The sequence below is a fragment of the Amphiura filiformis genome, chromosome 15 (genome assembly GCF_039555335.1).
Source record: "Amphiura filiformis chromosome 15, Afil_fr2py, whole genome shotgun sequence".
In the NCBI taxonomy this organism is placed as follows: Eukaryota; Metazoa; Echinodermata; class Ophiuroidea; order Amphilepidida; family Amphiuridae; genus Amphiura; species Amphiura filiformis.
This window is the reverse complement of record NC_092642.1, coordinates 56311555-56324603: the sequence shown is the minus strand read 5'-3', so window position 1 is coordinate 56324603 and position 13049 is coordinate 56311555. Positions and strand designations below refer to the sequence as shown.

The window sequence follows — 13049 nt, the reverse complement described above, 5'->3', positions numbered from 1 at the left end:
CTCTTTAGATATAGTTTAGTAGTTGAATATTTTATGGTTTAGAAATTAAAATTGCTTAGTTTTCTCTTCCAATTTATATTAGAATTTTATATTAGAGAACAATTCAGCAGGATTAGAGTACAGCAGTGTATACTCGGAAAGGCAATTGAATGAACAAGGCATGAAGAACGCCCTCTTTAACATGATTTTGTCTAAAATGCCACAGTGTGTTCATTCAATTGAATGTCTGACTGTAGTTAATAGTTTTCCAGTGATGAATATGAAGAGTCATTACAAAGAATGGATATTTGGTTTTAACTTTTGCCATAAATTTGATAATAACGTGTTGCATGATGATTTATTTTAAAGAAACAGCAACATGCCAGTAGTATTGAAGAAATGGGACTATTCCAGTTAAAATCCATACACCCCTTGTGGAAGACATGACCTTTAATCTCTCACACAGGGGGTGTAGATTTCAAATGCAGTCACCCATTCAAGTAACCCCATTTGAAACTCACACCCTGTGTGGGAGATTAAGGTCACATATTCCACAGGGGGTGTATGGATTTCAACTGGAATAGCCCAGTAAATCAAAGATGAGCAACATCATCTTCATCTCATCTGTGTGTCCGGTTTGGTATCCAATTTTGACTCAAAATAAGTCCAGTGATTAATTTCAAGAATATAAGAGACCTCAGCAGATTTTTGTGAGACTGAAATCTGACCATGGTCAATCAAGTATTGGACTATTCTAGTTGAAATCCATACACCCCCTATTGAAGACATGACCTTTACCTCCCACACAGGGAGTAAGAATTTCAAATGGGATTACCCAAATTGGCGACTCCCATTGTGGGAGATTAGAGTCATGTCTTCCATAGGGGGTGGATGGATTTGAACTGGAATGGCCCACTATGACATTATGAACACTGGACAATTTGAGATGGTTTTAAATCTCAAATATATGTGAAAGATGTTTTGGAAGTTCTTACAAATGTATATTTACATTTAATACAAAAAAACCTAGTGAGTTCTGGGCAAATGGTTGAAATTCCAACAATAATCTTTGAAATATTCAAAGTACTGGCTTGTTTTAGTCACAGACGAGAAACTCGACGGAACATTCACCAATAGGCAAAGTTAATCATCATATTTTGATAAGGACCAATCGTTCCACGAAGAACGCGCACAAAAACTCTACGCCCATTACGCGGCTGTTAACACATATTGTTTCAAAGCACAGGCGTGACATCTTTTGCGTAAATGTATGTATACACTGTAGAGCTGATAAACCATTATACAGCTCCATTCCATAATGTTTGTTAGACACACATGATCGAACGATATGCCCTCATGAATAGGCAAGAATTCACAGCATACAAAGCACAGAGAGCTGTTGATGAACAGTCTGTATTTTTTCTCATCTGCAGTTTTAGTATTTTCAATTTCATAATAGCACCTGTCAGAAGCAATTTAATAACCCTTCTTCTTCCTTTTTGTATCTCCCTTCTCTATAGCCGAACTTGAGAGACAGAAGTTTGTACGCAAGAGTCAGGCCAGCACAGCCGATTCTGGACTGGGACTCGACTCAGAAAGCCTAGCCAGCACACAGAATTTGAGCGGTAGTATTGATTCGTTGGCACCGCCACCAGAGAAGGAAAGCTCCCTCAAGAGAACTGCGTTGTCCAACTCACTCATGGACCTTAAGGAAGCAGCAGGTATTGATTGAAAGTTGCTCAAATTTTTGCTTTTGTTTATTTTCTATCCCGTTGTTCTTGTTTTTTTTTCTTTTTGATGCAAAATTGCCATCAGTAGTTTTAATCCTTTTTCGATACATTCTTGGAAAACAAATGTAGAATGCAACCAAAAGTAATTCATATTACTTGCCGATTGTGAAATAAAAAATTTGGACCAACTCTAGAAAGTGATGGGGGCTGGGGCGAGAACCAGAAAATTAATTTTCTACAGCCTCAATCACGTATGCACCAATGCTCTAATAAATGTTCTTCCTTTGCCAGGAAAACAACCAATATCTTTGCCAAAATTGACTTGCTCCATTAGGCTACGTTCACATAGAAGTATACTATACGGGTATACGGTGCACATTATGCAGGTGTACACGTATAGCTTAATCGAAAAGGTAATTTCATAGTACCGGGTCACATAAGAGGCACTATTCGAAAGACCGTATACCTGCGTATAGTATAGGATAGTGGGAATCGTGCGTGTTTGATTTTAGTGCAGCGTATACCGTCCTAATTTTTTAACTAAACCATATGGGAGTAAATTTTAAATCTAATTCTGCTCATTGAATACAATGTGACCTCAAGAAGTAAAGTTACAAGCATTTGATTAGACGAAGGTTCAGTTTTAAGATTGGCAAACTGACCTATACTAAGCCTGATCGAATAGCGAATACCGTATACAGTATACTTCTATGTGATTGCAGCCTTACCAATGATTGAGGATATCACAATATCAGAACAAAACTGGTTGAATTATTCATTTTGTGATTTATTATTTTTCTGTCATTTCAGCCAAGAAAACCCACAGAAATAGTGCAGGATCACTAGATAGTGGAGCTGTAAGTATACACACCAATTGACTTCTATTTGTCAGGCTCTTCCAGTTAAAATGCATACACCCCCTATGGAAGACATGATCTTAATCTTCCACACAAGGAGTGTGAATTTCAAATGGGGTTACCTGAATGGGTGACTCCATTTAAAATCTACACCTCCTGTGTGGGAGATTAAGGTTATGTCTTCCAAAGGGGTTGTATGGATTTTAACTGGAATTGTTGATTATGACTTGCACCGCTTATGGCAAGGTGGGAATTGGCAAAGCTTGGGGATGACATGGTGCAGTAAAGCTTACGGTTGGCAGAAATTATCACCTTTGACATGTTAGCGTGTTACCTTGACCTGTCCTTATGTTGTACCTTCTAAAGATTATAATTTGTGGGAACGTAAAATGACTGCTTTATATGGGATCTTTATTTTGCTATGTTTGAGAAGTTTGTGTCGGTAAAGAAACCAAAAGAAAAAGTATTGGATGTTTATTTTGAGAACAACATCCTTTTAAAATTAAAATAAAAGGGAAAGCAGCAGTCAAGTAGAGCGTTTAGTGAAGAGAAATACTTGCTGTAATCAATAAGCAAGTATCATCTTTCTATAAATGAAATATTGTAAATCTAAATTAGTCCATGGATCAATAATCAACATATATGAACACTGTGTCAACAAGCTATGTACATACAATTTCCGATAATTGGTTAAACTAGTAAGCAAAATTGACACATAGCCCTCCTGGAGTCTATGGAGTAAATCCCATTCATAGTGGATTATAGAGCTATTTAATGTATTCTGTAGAGCTCCAGGAGCGCTATATGTTAGCGATATCTCAATTGTGCAAACTAGTAATGTACATGTACACAAGTGTCCTTTTTAAAAGCAATGCAAGTAGAATGCATGGCTATAAGTCCCTTTAGTTAGCAGAGGGCCTACCTACATCCTCCAACCCTCCCATAGTTTGTCCCACAATGTCTTAGTGTGTCTGTCTGTTTGTCTTGTCTTTAGCTACCCACAGTACCCCAGCCTGGGGAAAGTGAAACATGATGTCTAAATTAGGCCATCACGTAAGTGACTACGACAATTCAATCATACATCATCCAAACATTTGGTGTGCTTTTTTATATGGTCATGCCTTATACAGTGGTGTCTAATCTGCTTTTATGTAACACTATTTTGTAACTTTGCTACCTACACTCATGGGATATGACGTAGAACAAGTTAGCTGGGACCAATTTATTTTGTTCATAATCCACCCATGTATCAACCATAGAACATATTGGAAACCAAGGAGCACAGAAGACTGAGAACTACTACTATGGAAATCTTAGCTGTTTGATTCTTGGTGTCATTTGGTTCCACTCTAGCATCCCATCTCAGTGGATAAAAGAGAGTGGATGCTACCAAGTATGACTACCAATGTCGATCTATAATTGAAGACCAAATTAAAAAGACTAGTTTGCATCTGACATCAGGGCAAAGGCGCAGCGTGATTGGTTGCTGACCTGCGCAGTACGGCATTTTTCGTGTGGTTGACAGGACGTCATACGCAATCTAGTCTTTTAAGTTCTGTTTTCAATTATAGTTCTTAATGACATATTGGTTTGACCTTTGTGTTCTATGGTTTGCATATGTGGGAAAGGGGCCAACAAGTTGGAATATCCCGGTGTTATCACTTAACATTGACTATGTGTACGCATGATCGTTCCCAATTTCAAGAAAAAAGGGGTTATGTTTAAACTATGTTTTTGACGACGGTGTACTCGAAATTAAAAAATAGGGTAAGGTATATTTTGTGAATCCTGATGTTGAAATCATTATACCATTTCTTGCTCAATTTACTCCCGGATTTCACTTTTGTGAAACTTTTGTGCATTCAAGTAATATTCAGGAACTCACTTCCCAGTTTGGCCGCTGTGTTCTTTGGTATGTGTTCTAGAAATGTTAAAAAGGGTGCTTTTGTAAAAGTGTACTTGAAATGCAAAAAATAGGGGTAATTTTTAAGGCTAATTTGTACCTGTTTTTGTGTAAAATAGGGGTAACAAATGCTGAAAATGTTCTTGAAACCGCGCAAAATAGGGGGGTATTTTTGACTTTGGGAACGATCATGCGTTACGCCTTTGAATAGGAAATGACAACACCGGGTGGAATATGCTGAACTTTCATTGTACATGCATTTAATACAAGCATTTTTTATGTTAATGGTTCACAGCAATTTAACAATATTGTGGCTTGAATCAGTCTCAGGGCAAAGAAAAAAACCGAAGAAAACTATTTTTTTAAAGTTATGATATCGAGCAAACCTTTACTATATCAATATCAGTGCTCCCACAATGCCTTTAGCATTTTGTTATTAAAGGATCATGTGCACAAGTCATGACTCTTTACCGCACATAACATGGGGATTGTGCATGTCCAATCAGATAACTGGAATCAATTCAGCCAATCAGGACCCTCTATTCTATATTTTGCACATTCATATCGCTACACACACGAAATAATCTAAACACATTTGCATATGTATTCCGTTCTAGTTGTATAACTTGAAATAATGAGCACACCTTGATGGTCTAAAACATTTCCAAGATTTTGCCTGTATTTACCTGATTTTTGCCACTTGAGCCACATAATACATAACAAAAGCATCATTGATGTTGTAGATGTCGGGAATGAAATTAGCGAATGGCTTCAATGTCTGTAATGGTTATTACTAATTTGTCAACGAATTCATGCTCAATCATAATCGTCATAAATAGCTAATGTGTGGGTATAATACAAGGATAACAGCAAATCACATTGAATTCAACATCTCTGCTAAAACATGCCACATCATGACATGGTTGAGGAAACAGGGAACATGCATCAGGGATCAATTGACACTTTATTTCCATAATAAAACTTGCATGGTCATATCAATATTTAGGTCATTGGGCAGGAAAAAAACTCCTATGTGTCATTGGCCCCTGAACATGTTTAAAGCAAAACTTCTTATGTAACCTATTGGCAGTTTTGTTTAAAAACATGTTCAAGGACCACAAGTACATCTAGGAGGTTTTTCCTGCGCAACAATGATTTCTTGGAGCATATGTATGTGACAAAATCACAGAAAATGAGCAATTTGTCAAAGAAAAAAAATGTTACAAAGAGAGTTGGTTAATCGCTAATTCCATTTGAAATTCATACTCCCCTGTGGAAAATTATTTCCATTTTCTTCCACAGGGGAATGTGGACTTCAAATGGATCGGCTCAATTGGTCGCTTCTGTTGACCGTATCTCAGAATCAGATTTTAGCGACAAATGGCTCCTTCAGCTCAGATCATGTCACATATCGTCATTACACACAAGGGTCATATAGGGTCCACAACTTATAAGTTCCCCCTAATAATCGAAAAACATTGGACGAAATGCAAACGTGTAAAAAGATATAAGTAGCCTTGATTGTTTTACACATATGGACCAAATTATAGTGTCACACGTCATTGCATTCAGTCCCAGTGGTTCATTATGTAAAAAAGAGACCGTTTTAACAGTGTTAAAAGTGGCATCTAAGTCCGTAAGAGTCGGGTCTCAAACAATCAGTAGGCCAGGCATATTCATGTGTTTGTTAAAGAAACCCTGATTGCTATGGACTCAGGTGCAACTTTTAAAACGGCCTCTTTTCTTACACAATTAACCATTGTGACTGAACGCAATGATGTGTGATGCTATAAATTGGTCCACAGGGGTAAAAAACAAATAGGGCTATAGATATCTTTTTATATTTCGTAAAATATTTTTCGACTTATTTTAAAAAGTATTAGGGGGAACTTATAAGTTGTGAACTGTATATATCGTATCTATAGTTAATTCCTGTACACAGCTATGATCACAACACTATGTAAATCAAGATATTTGTAAGGGCTCGGATAGCAACGTTTGCACAGTATTTGTTTTGGGACATCAAATTGCAATAATTTCCCATAAAATGTGTTTTATATCGCCAATTAAAAAAAATCTAAATTACTTGATATCAGAAGGACATTCCTTATGTTCAGAATGCAATTCGATATATCTGATGTGCTCTCATGTCTCACAAAAAATACTGTGTAGGTGCTGCTATCCGATCCCTTAAGCTCAGATGAACATTTTTCATCAACACTACCATGAATACTGAGCTATTGAAATGTCTTGATTTAATGTACAAGTTTTCTTCATATGTGCAGTTCGGCTATATTTTAGAATACCCTACCATTTTTTACATTCACAGTGTATGTGTATGGGTCGTTCATAAAAGACCCCCATTGAAAATCTACAGTGGTAGGGTATTCTAAAAGAAATCCGTGCAGTTCATTTTGATATTTAAGCATGCATTATACTTCTCATCTCATGAGGGATATGTGTGATAAAGTCCTATCAGCAATAGCTGCCCTGTAGACATTTAATAATGTCTGCATTCTATATTGTATACAAATATAAAAATATGACACCTGGCAGCTATTGCAGATAAGGCCTGCTTGCACTAACCCACTCATAATATTCTGCAAACAGATTTACTTCCATCTGAATTCATTGTTTACTTAATTATATAATAGTCTTATTATATTTTACTGCTAAATAATCTTTATTCCTTAATTATGTTTTGCATTATATCATCTACAATACTTTATCATATTATTATATTTTTACTGCTAAATAATCTTTATTCCTAAATTAATTTTTGCATTATATCATTTACAATATTTTCATCATATTATTCCATGATATTGTAATTTATTTTTCCTGCAAGTCTCTAAAAATATTTCAATATTTATACTTTTATTTAGCAATAAAAACACTCATGACATTAAACACAAGCCATCCACAAATGCAAAATGGGATATAAAAATGATAATAATTTAACAATTGATTAACCCCATGAGAACTACCTGCCTATTGGTCAAAAACAAACAAAAGTTTTCATTATCAATTGAACCAATCAGCAATATTGTTAGAATAATTTCAACACACAAAAAAATTGGGGTGAATTATTTGCAAAGCTCCATTCTGATTGGTGATTAAAATGAAGATATCATGTAATTGACCAATCAGAGAGAATGTTAGATCGGCAGCTAGTGCTCAGGGGTTTAAAATTGAACTTCTGTTATACTATCACTTGCTGCAGTTTGCATGTAAACACTTTCAGCTCTTCCATTTAAATATAAACACCCCTATGGAAGACTTTACCTTAATCATCCACACAGAGCATGTGAATTTCAAATGGTGTTACCTGAATGGATGACTCTATTTGAAATCTGCACCCCATGGGTGGAAGATTAAGGTCATGTGTCCATAAGGGGAGTGTGGATATCAACTGGAATGGCCTGTTTCAGTCAGTGCATACTAGTCACTCTCACAGCTGCTAGATTTTAACTGGTGAAGTAATATTGTCAGTAGAAAATGAACTCATCACATGTTTAAATGCTGGATAACATAGATGTGCTCAAACCATGTAACAACTATAATGCACATTGTTTCTTGCTGTAAATGCCTTGCCAACCAATATCCTATTTTATTGAAAGAGGTCAGAGCTCTTCCAGTTCCAGGGAGAGGCTTAAACTTTCTTCAGGAATGCTCTTTTCAAGTTGAAATTCAAACACCCCCTATGGAAGACATGATCTTAATTTTCCACACAGGGAGTGTGAATTTCAAATGGGGTTACCTGAATGAGTGACCACATTTGAAATCTACACCTCCTGTGTGGAAGATTAAGGTCATATATTACATAGGAGGTTCTGACAAAATGAAGACCCATTGCAACAGCACCATCCCTGTATATAGCCGTAAATGTGAGAACCAAATATCAGAATTTCAGAGGAGATTGGTTGGTAAGGCATACAATTATGGTTAAATTTGTCATCTTTTCTTATTACTTACTTTTGCAAGAATGGTACTATTTAACTAACTAAAACATCTTATTTACTTCTATCTTTCCACAGGGTATTGAGTTGAATGCCACAATGCCTCTGCCAAGAAAGAACAACAGGGCATCGGTCGGTTTCTTCAGCAGCAGCGGCAACAGCAACAAACGCAAAAGCTCCGGGCCAAAGATAGCACTGCAGCTAGCAGCAGGTACATTGGATCTAACGGCTGGCATGGAGTCGGAGGCATAAATCTGATGGGTCGGGGTGTGTTAGAGATCACTGGGCACCCACAAATAGCATCAAGCACAAATAAAAGCTTCGGGCCCAAGGTAGCATTGCTGCTAGCATCAGGTACATTGAATCTAACCGCTGGCATGGAGTCAGAAGCATAAAACTGGCGGTGTGGGTGTGCTAGAGATCACTGGGCACTCACAAACAGCAAGAAGCGCAAAAGCACTGGGCCCAAAGTAGCACTACAGCTAGCAGCAGGTACATTGGATCGAACCGCTGGCATGGTGTCAGAGGCATAAACTAATGGGTGTGTTTGAGATCACTTGCGCATCCTTATTACTGTAGTAGTGTAGCTATGAGCTGATGGTAGATTCAAGTCAGAAGCTGTGGAGGAAAAGAACATCTCGGAAGCCTGCAAACCAAAACAGATCCGGGCCCAGCCTGGGAATTTTGATTCAGGGCTTCAAATACTTGGTAGAGAAGATGTTGCAATGAGCCAACTAGCAACATGATATACCATTATGGGGAAGAGTATCTTGTGTCTCACTCAGAAGCCTTCAAGGTTCTTGGTACAGAGTGAAAGCAGGGGGCTTTTTATCATCTGGGGCAGCTTAAGACTTGCAGCTGAGGTTTAAAAAGTAAGCAGCAAAGGCCTCAAGCAGCCGAGCTGGTGTAACTGAAGAATTGGCCTGGTTGCCTCAAGGTCTGCTTTGCTGAGCACTCCTCCTCCCATAGCCAAGGTGGACTAGCTCAGATAAGAGCAGCTACACTACTCAATACTGTATTGTCATGGTCACAATCACTATCCTTCAGACTTCAGACCAATGCTGGTTTCATACTTTCCTTGCCGCTTTGCCGCTCTGAAGATGATTTTACTTCACTGCGCAGTTGCACCAAAAATGCTAGCGGTGACCAGCGGCAAGCCAATATATCGACCGCTCCACCGCTTTGTGAGTTGAATTCAAGTCAACTCGGAACAAAATACGATTTTGGAGCGATGCTGAGCGGCAATCGTGGCTTTCAGAGTCATGCAGCTGAAAAGTACAAGCGGTATGGTGAAGCGTCATGCCGCTCAGCGGCAAGTGGCAGAAAGTATGAAACCAGCGTAAGTATCATCTTAAATGTAACCTGGGAAAAGGACATTTTTGCATGACATGCTGATAACCTTATGTACATTGCAACCATCTGAAGGAACATGATTGTGACTATATTCTCAAATGGAATGAACACATTAGGCAGCTTCATTTGAATTTCATACACCCTATGAGAAAGATTCAACTTGACTCTTGCACTGTGAGAGGGTGAGTTTCAAATGGAGCTGCTAAGTGATCATTCTATTTGAAATTCATACTCCCCCTGTTGTAGATATTTCCAAAATCTTCCACAGGGGTAGTGTGGATTTTAAATGGAATAGCCCAATGCAGGTGTTTATCATTTGTCAACAGACGACATTTATTGTAAGAAAAAAACACTGTTTTCTTATATGAATGTTAGGATGGTATGTGTACACAATATGCTTGGCTGCGAGACGTAAAATGTGTCAAATTATAATTATATGCAAATCATTTGCATATCGATTTGTGCTTGATGTAAAACAGATGATTTGCATCCCAATATACACTGTACCTCATTTGGTAACAATTAATTAAAATACATTCGTATGAATGTTGGTGTTTTCTGTTGTTGTTTTTTTGTACATATCAAAGAAAGCTCGTTTGTGAGCGCATAATATATTTGCAGGAGAAATTCTTTTTGAGCAATGATGTAATCAAGTGTTTCTATTCTATAAATGTTCTGTTTGTGTTTGTCTCGTTCCAAGCAGTCCCATCATGCACTGCTTTGTAATATGGACATGAGATCCATATTGGATCTCAATTTAAAGGTCGATAGGTCAAAAGGTTATCCAAAGGTCATGTGACCTGTAAATTCAAATCTTTGGACAGCCACCATCTATTTATGATAAAAAATATTGAGAACATGTAAAAATGTTACATAAATTTAGCATGGAAAAAAATTATCTGTATTATATATTTAAATGTTTTTATCATTTTTGGCATTGTCTGTTAGAGTCGTCTGCTTACGTCACAAGTCGACTTCCTTTAGCTGTTTGTATCGTTTTTGTATCAACTAAGTGAAACTTTTTGTTACTTTTAAATCTGTTTCACCTGTGTGTGAACAAATGAGCCAAAAGTTCCCTTTTTTTACAAAAAAAAAAGATATAAAGAAAGAAGAGATTCAAAAACTTTTGAGTCAGGCTCTACTTGTATTTATAATAAAAGTTAATTTTGAACATTAAAAAAAAAGAATTGATTGTATGTTACATGCACATAGCTGTATAAAGAAACAGAAATTGAACTGAAGACAGATGAGAAAAGGGTGTTCTGTTAGTTTATAGTCTTAAGTACTTTGCGAATAGTAATATTATCTTTATATTGTTATATTAAGTACATCTGCAAAGAGAAAGAGAGAAAAGAAATTTATGTGAGTATGAGGTACTTTATTTTCCCCCCAAAATGCATATTTTTGTTGATAAATAGTATACATACAATGATATTTGGTGCAATTTGTGTATAAACTAATAATACTCACCCTAACATAATATTATCATAAAGATGTATCATACAGTATCTATAAGAAAGAAAAAAACAGACATATATTTCGCACTTTATGATAAATGGTAAAAAAAGTTTAAAAGTTTGCAACTCGGCAAAATGTTGCACTGTTTACCAAAACTTATTTATTACCTGATCTTGATATTGATACTAACTGTTAATTATTTTATCTAACAACTCAACGAATGTAAACGGCGTAAAATAATGTCTATACGCAAACATTAATGGCTCCGCAAAATCGTATTTGAAAGAAATTCCTGTTAGTTTATTTGTAAGAATGATAACAGATTATTTTATTATTAATTATGTGATTTTTCTCTCTATTTTGTTTAATTTCAAAAGAAGTAATTCTAATTATTTTGTATAAAATGCAAACCATGACTTTCTATTTGTTTTTCGCCCTCATTAGTTTATCGTTAGTCAGTGTTGATTGTCGTAATTTTAACCTGAGTAGGGTTTGTAGAAGGTTTTCACTGATGGAACTTATATCTTTATTATGTTTTATGTCATCGGTCACTTTGGGCTGTCAGCATGATGCTTTTATCCTAGATCAATCTGGTTTAATTCCAGGTCTGATCTGAATCAATCTGGTTTAATTCCAGGTCTGATCTGAATCAATCTGGTTTAATTCCAGGTCTGATCTGGATCAATCTGGTTTAATTCCAGGTCTGATCTGAATCAACGTGGTTTAATTCCAGGTCTGATCTGAATCAATGTGGTTTAATTCCAGGTTTATTACTTAGTAACAAGGAGGTATAATACCATGTGGACCAAGTGAATGCAGACTTTACTCATGTGCATTTGGCATAGTTTAGGTCCACATTAATCTACATTGGACTGAGTATAAAAGCATCATGTTGCTCGCTAGTCTTTTGTCTCGTTTAATTGATAGGTGGTTTTTACATTTCAAAAAATTTTGATATTATTTTGTACTGCAACTTTTCAAATACGCACAATCACGTACACACATTATAATGTGCAAGATCAGATCAACTCTGCCAGGCTTATAATGTTAACTCCAACTCGTTCAGGTGAACAAAGTATTCTAATTTTATTGATATGACTTGGTTTGCACCTGTTGCATTGTGGGTAGCAACACCCATTGAATTATGGGTAATATAAAATCACATTGAATTGTGGGTAACAATTCGTTTAATGACTTAATGTGTTAACAACTTTCATAGATTTGCAGGTTACAACTCCAATATGACTTGCGTTTGAACAACTCACATGAAAGTGAATAAAAACACACCCCATGAATTGTGGGTAATAATTGACAATGAATTGTGGGTAATTTAACTCATAATGATCTAAAGGAGTTTCACTGCTACTGAGTAGTAAATGCATTGTGTGCCAAATATTGTTACTTGATTCCCATCTATTTTAAGAAAGAAAGAAAAACACTGGTAAAATTATTCATACAATGATTTTCTTTAGGCTCGCATCAGTTTGTGAATAAAATATTGTGAGCCCTGTGCATGAGTTTCTATATGCTGTTTTTTATGATGTGCATACTACATAGATTGTTATATAACACAGTAAGATTGTCAATGTGCAATGGTGCTAACATCTTCTGATTTTGAAGCCCTTTTAAACTCCATGAGAACTACCTGCCGATTGGCCAAAAACAAGTTTTCATTATCAATTGGCCCAATCAGCAACATTGTTAGAATAATTTCACCATGCAAAAAAATTGGGGTAAATTATTTGCAAAGTACCATTCTGATTGGTGATTAAAGTTAAAATATCATGTAATTGACCAATCAGAGGCAATG

At 36.3% G+C, this 13049-nt stretch overlaps 1 protein-coding gene across 3 annotated transcripts in view; it reads left to right on the top strand.

The window, feature by feature from the left end:
• LOC140171861 (IQ motif and SEC7 domain-containing protein 1-like) overlaps positions 1-12751 on the top strand; it is a 36974-nt gene extending 24223 nt beyond the window's left edge. For 2 of the 3 annotated variants that reach the window (XM_072195195.1, XM_072195194.1), the window contains 3 exons: positions 1500-1700; positions 2520-2566; positions 8507-12751. In XM_072195195.1, coding sequence (XP_072051296.1) covers positions 1500-1700; positions 2520-2566; positions 8507-8680 — 422 coding nt within the window. In that variant the 3' untranslated portion in view covers positions 8681-12751. Of the gene's footprint in view, positions 1-1499; positions 1701-2519; positions 2567-3560; positions 3620-8506 lie in introns of all 3 variants that reach the window. The other variant, XM_072195196.1, reaches the window with a different exon arrangement.
• The last annotated feature ends 298 nt before the right edge of the window (positions 12752-13049 follow it).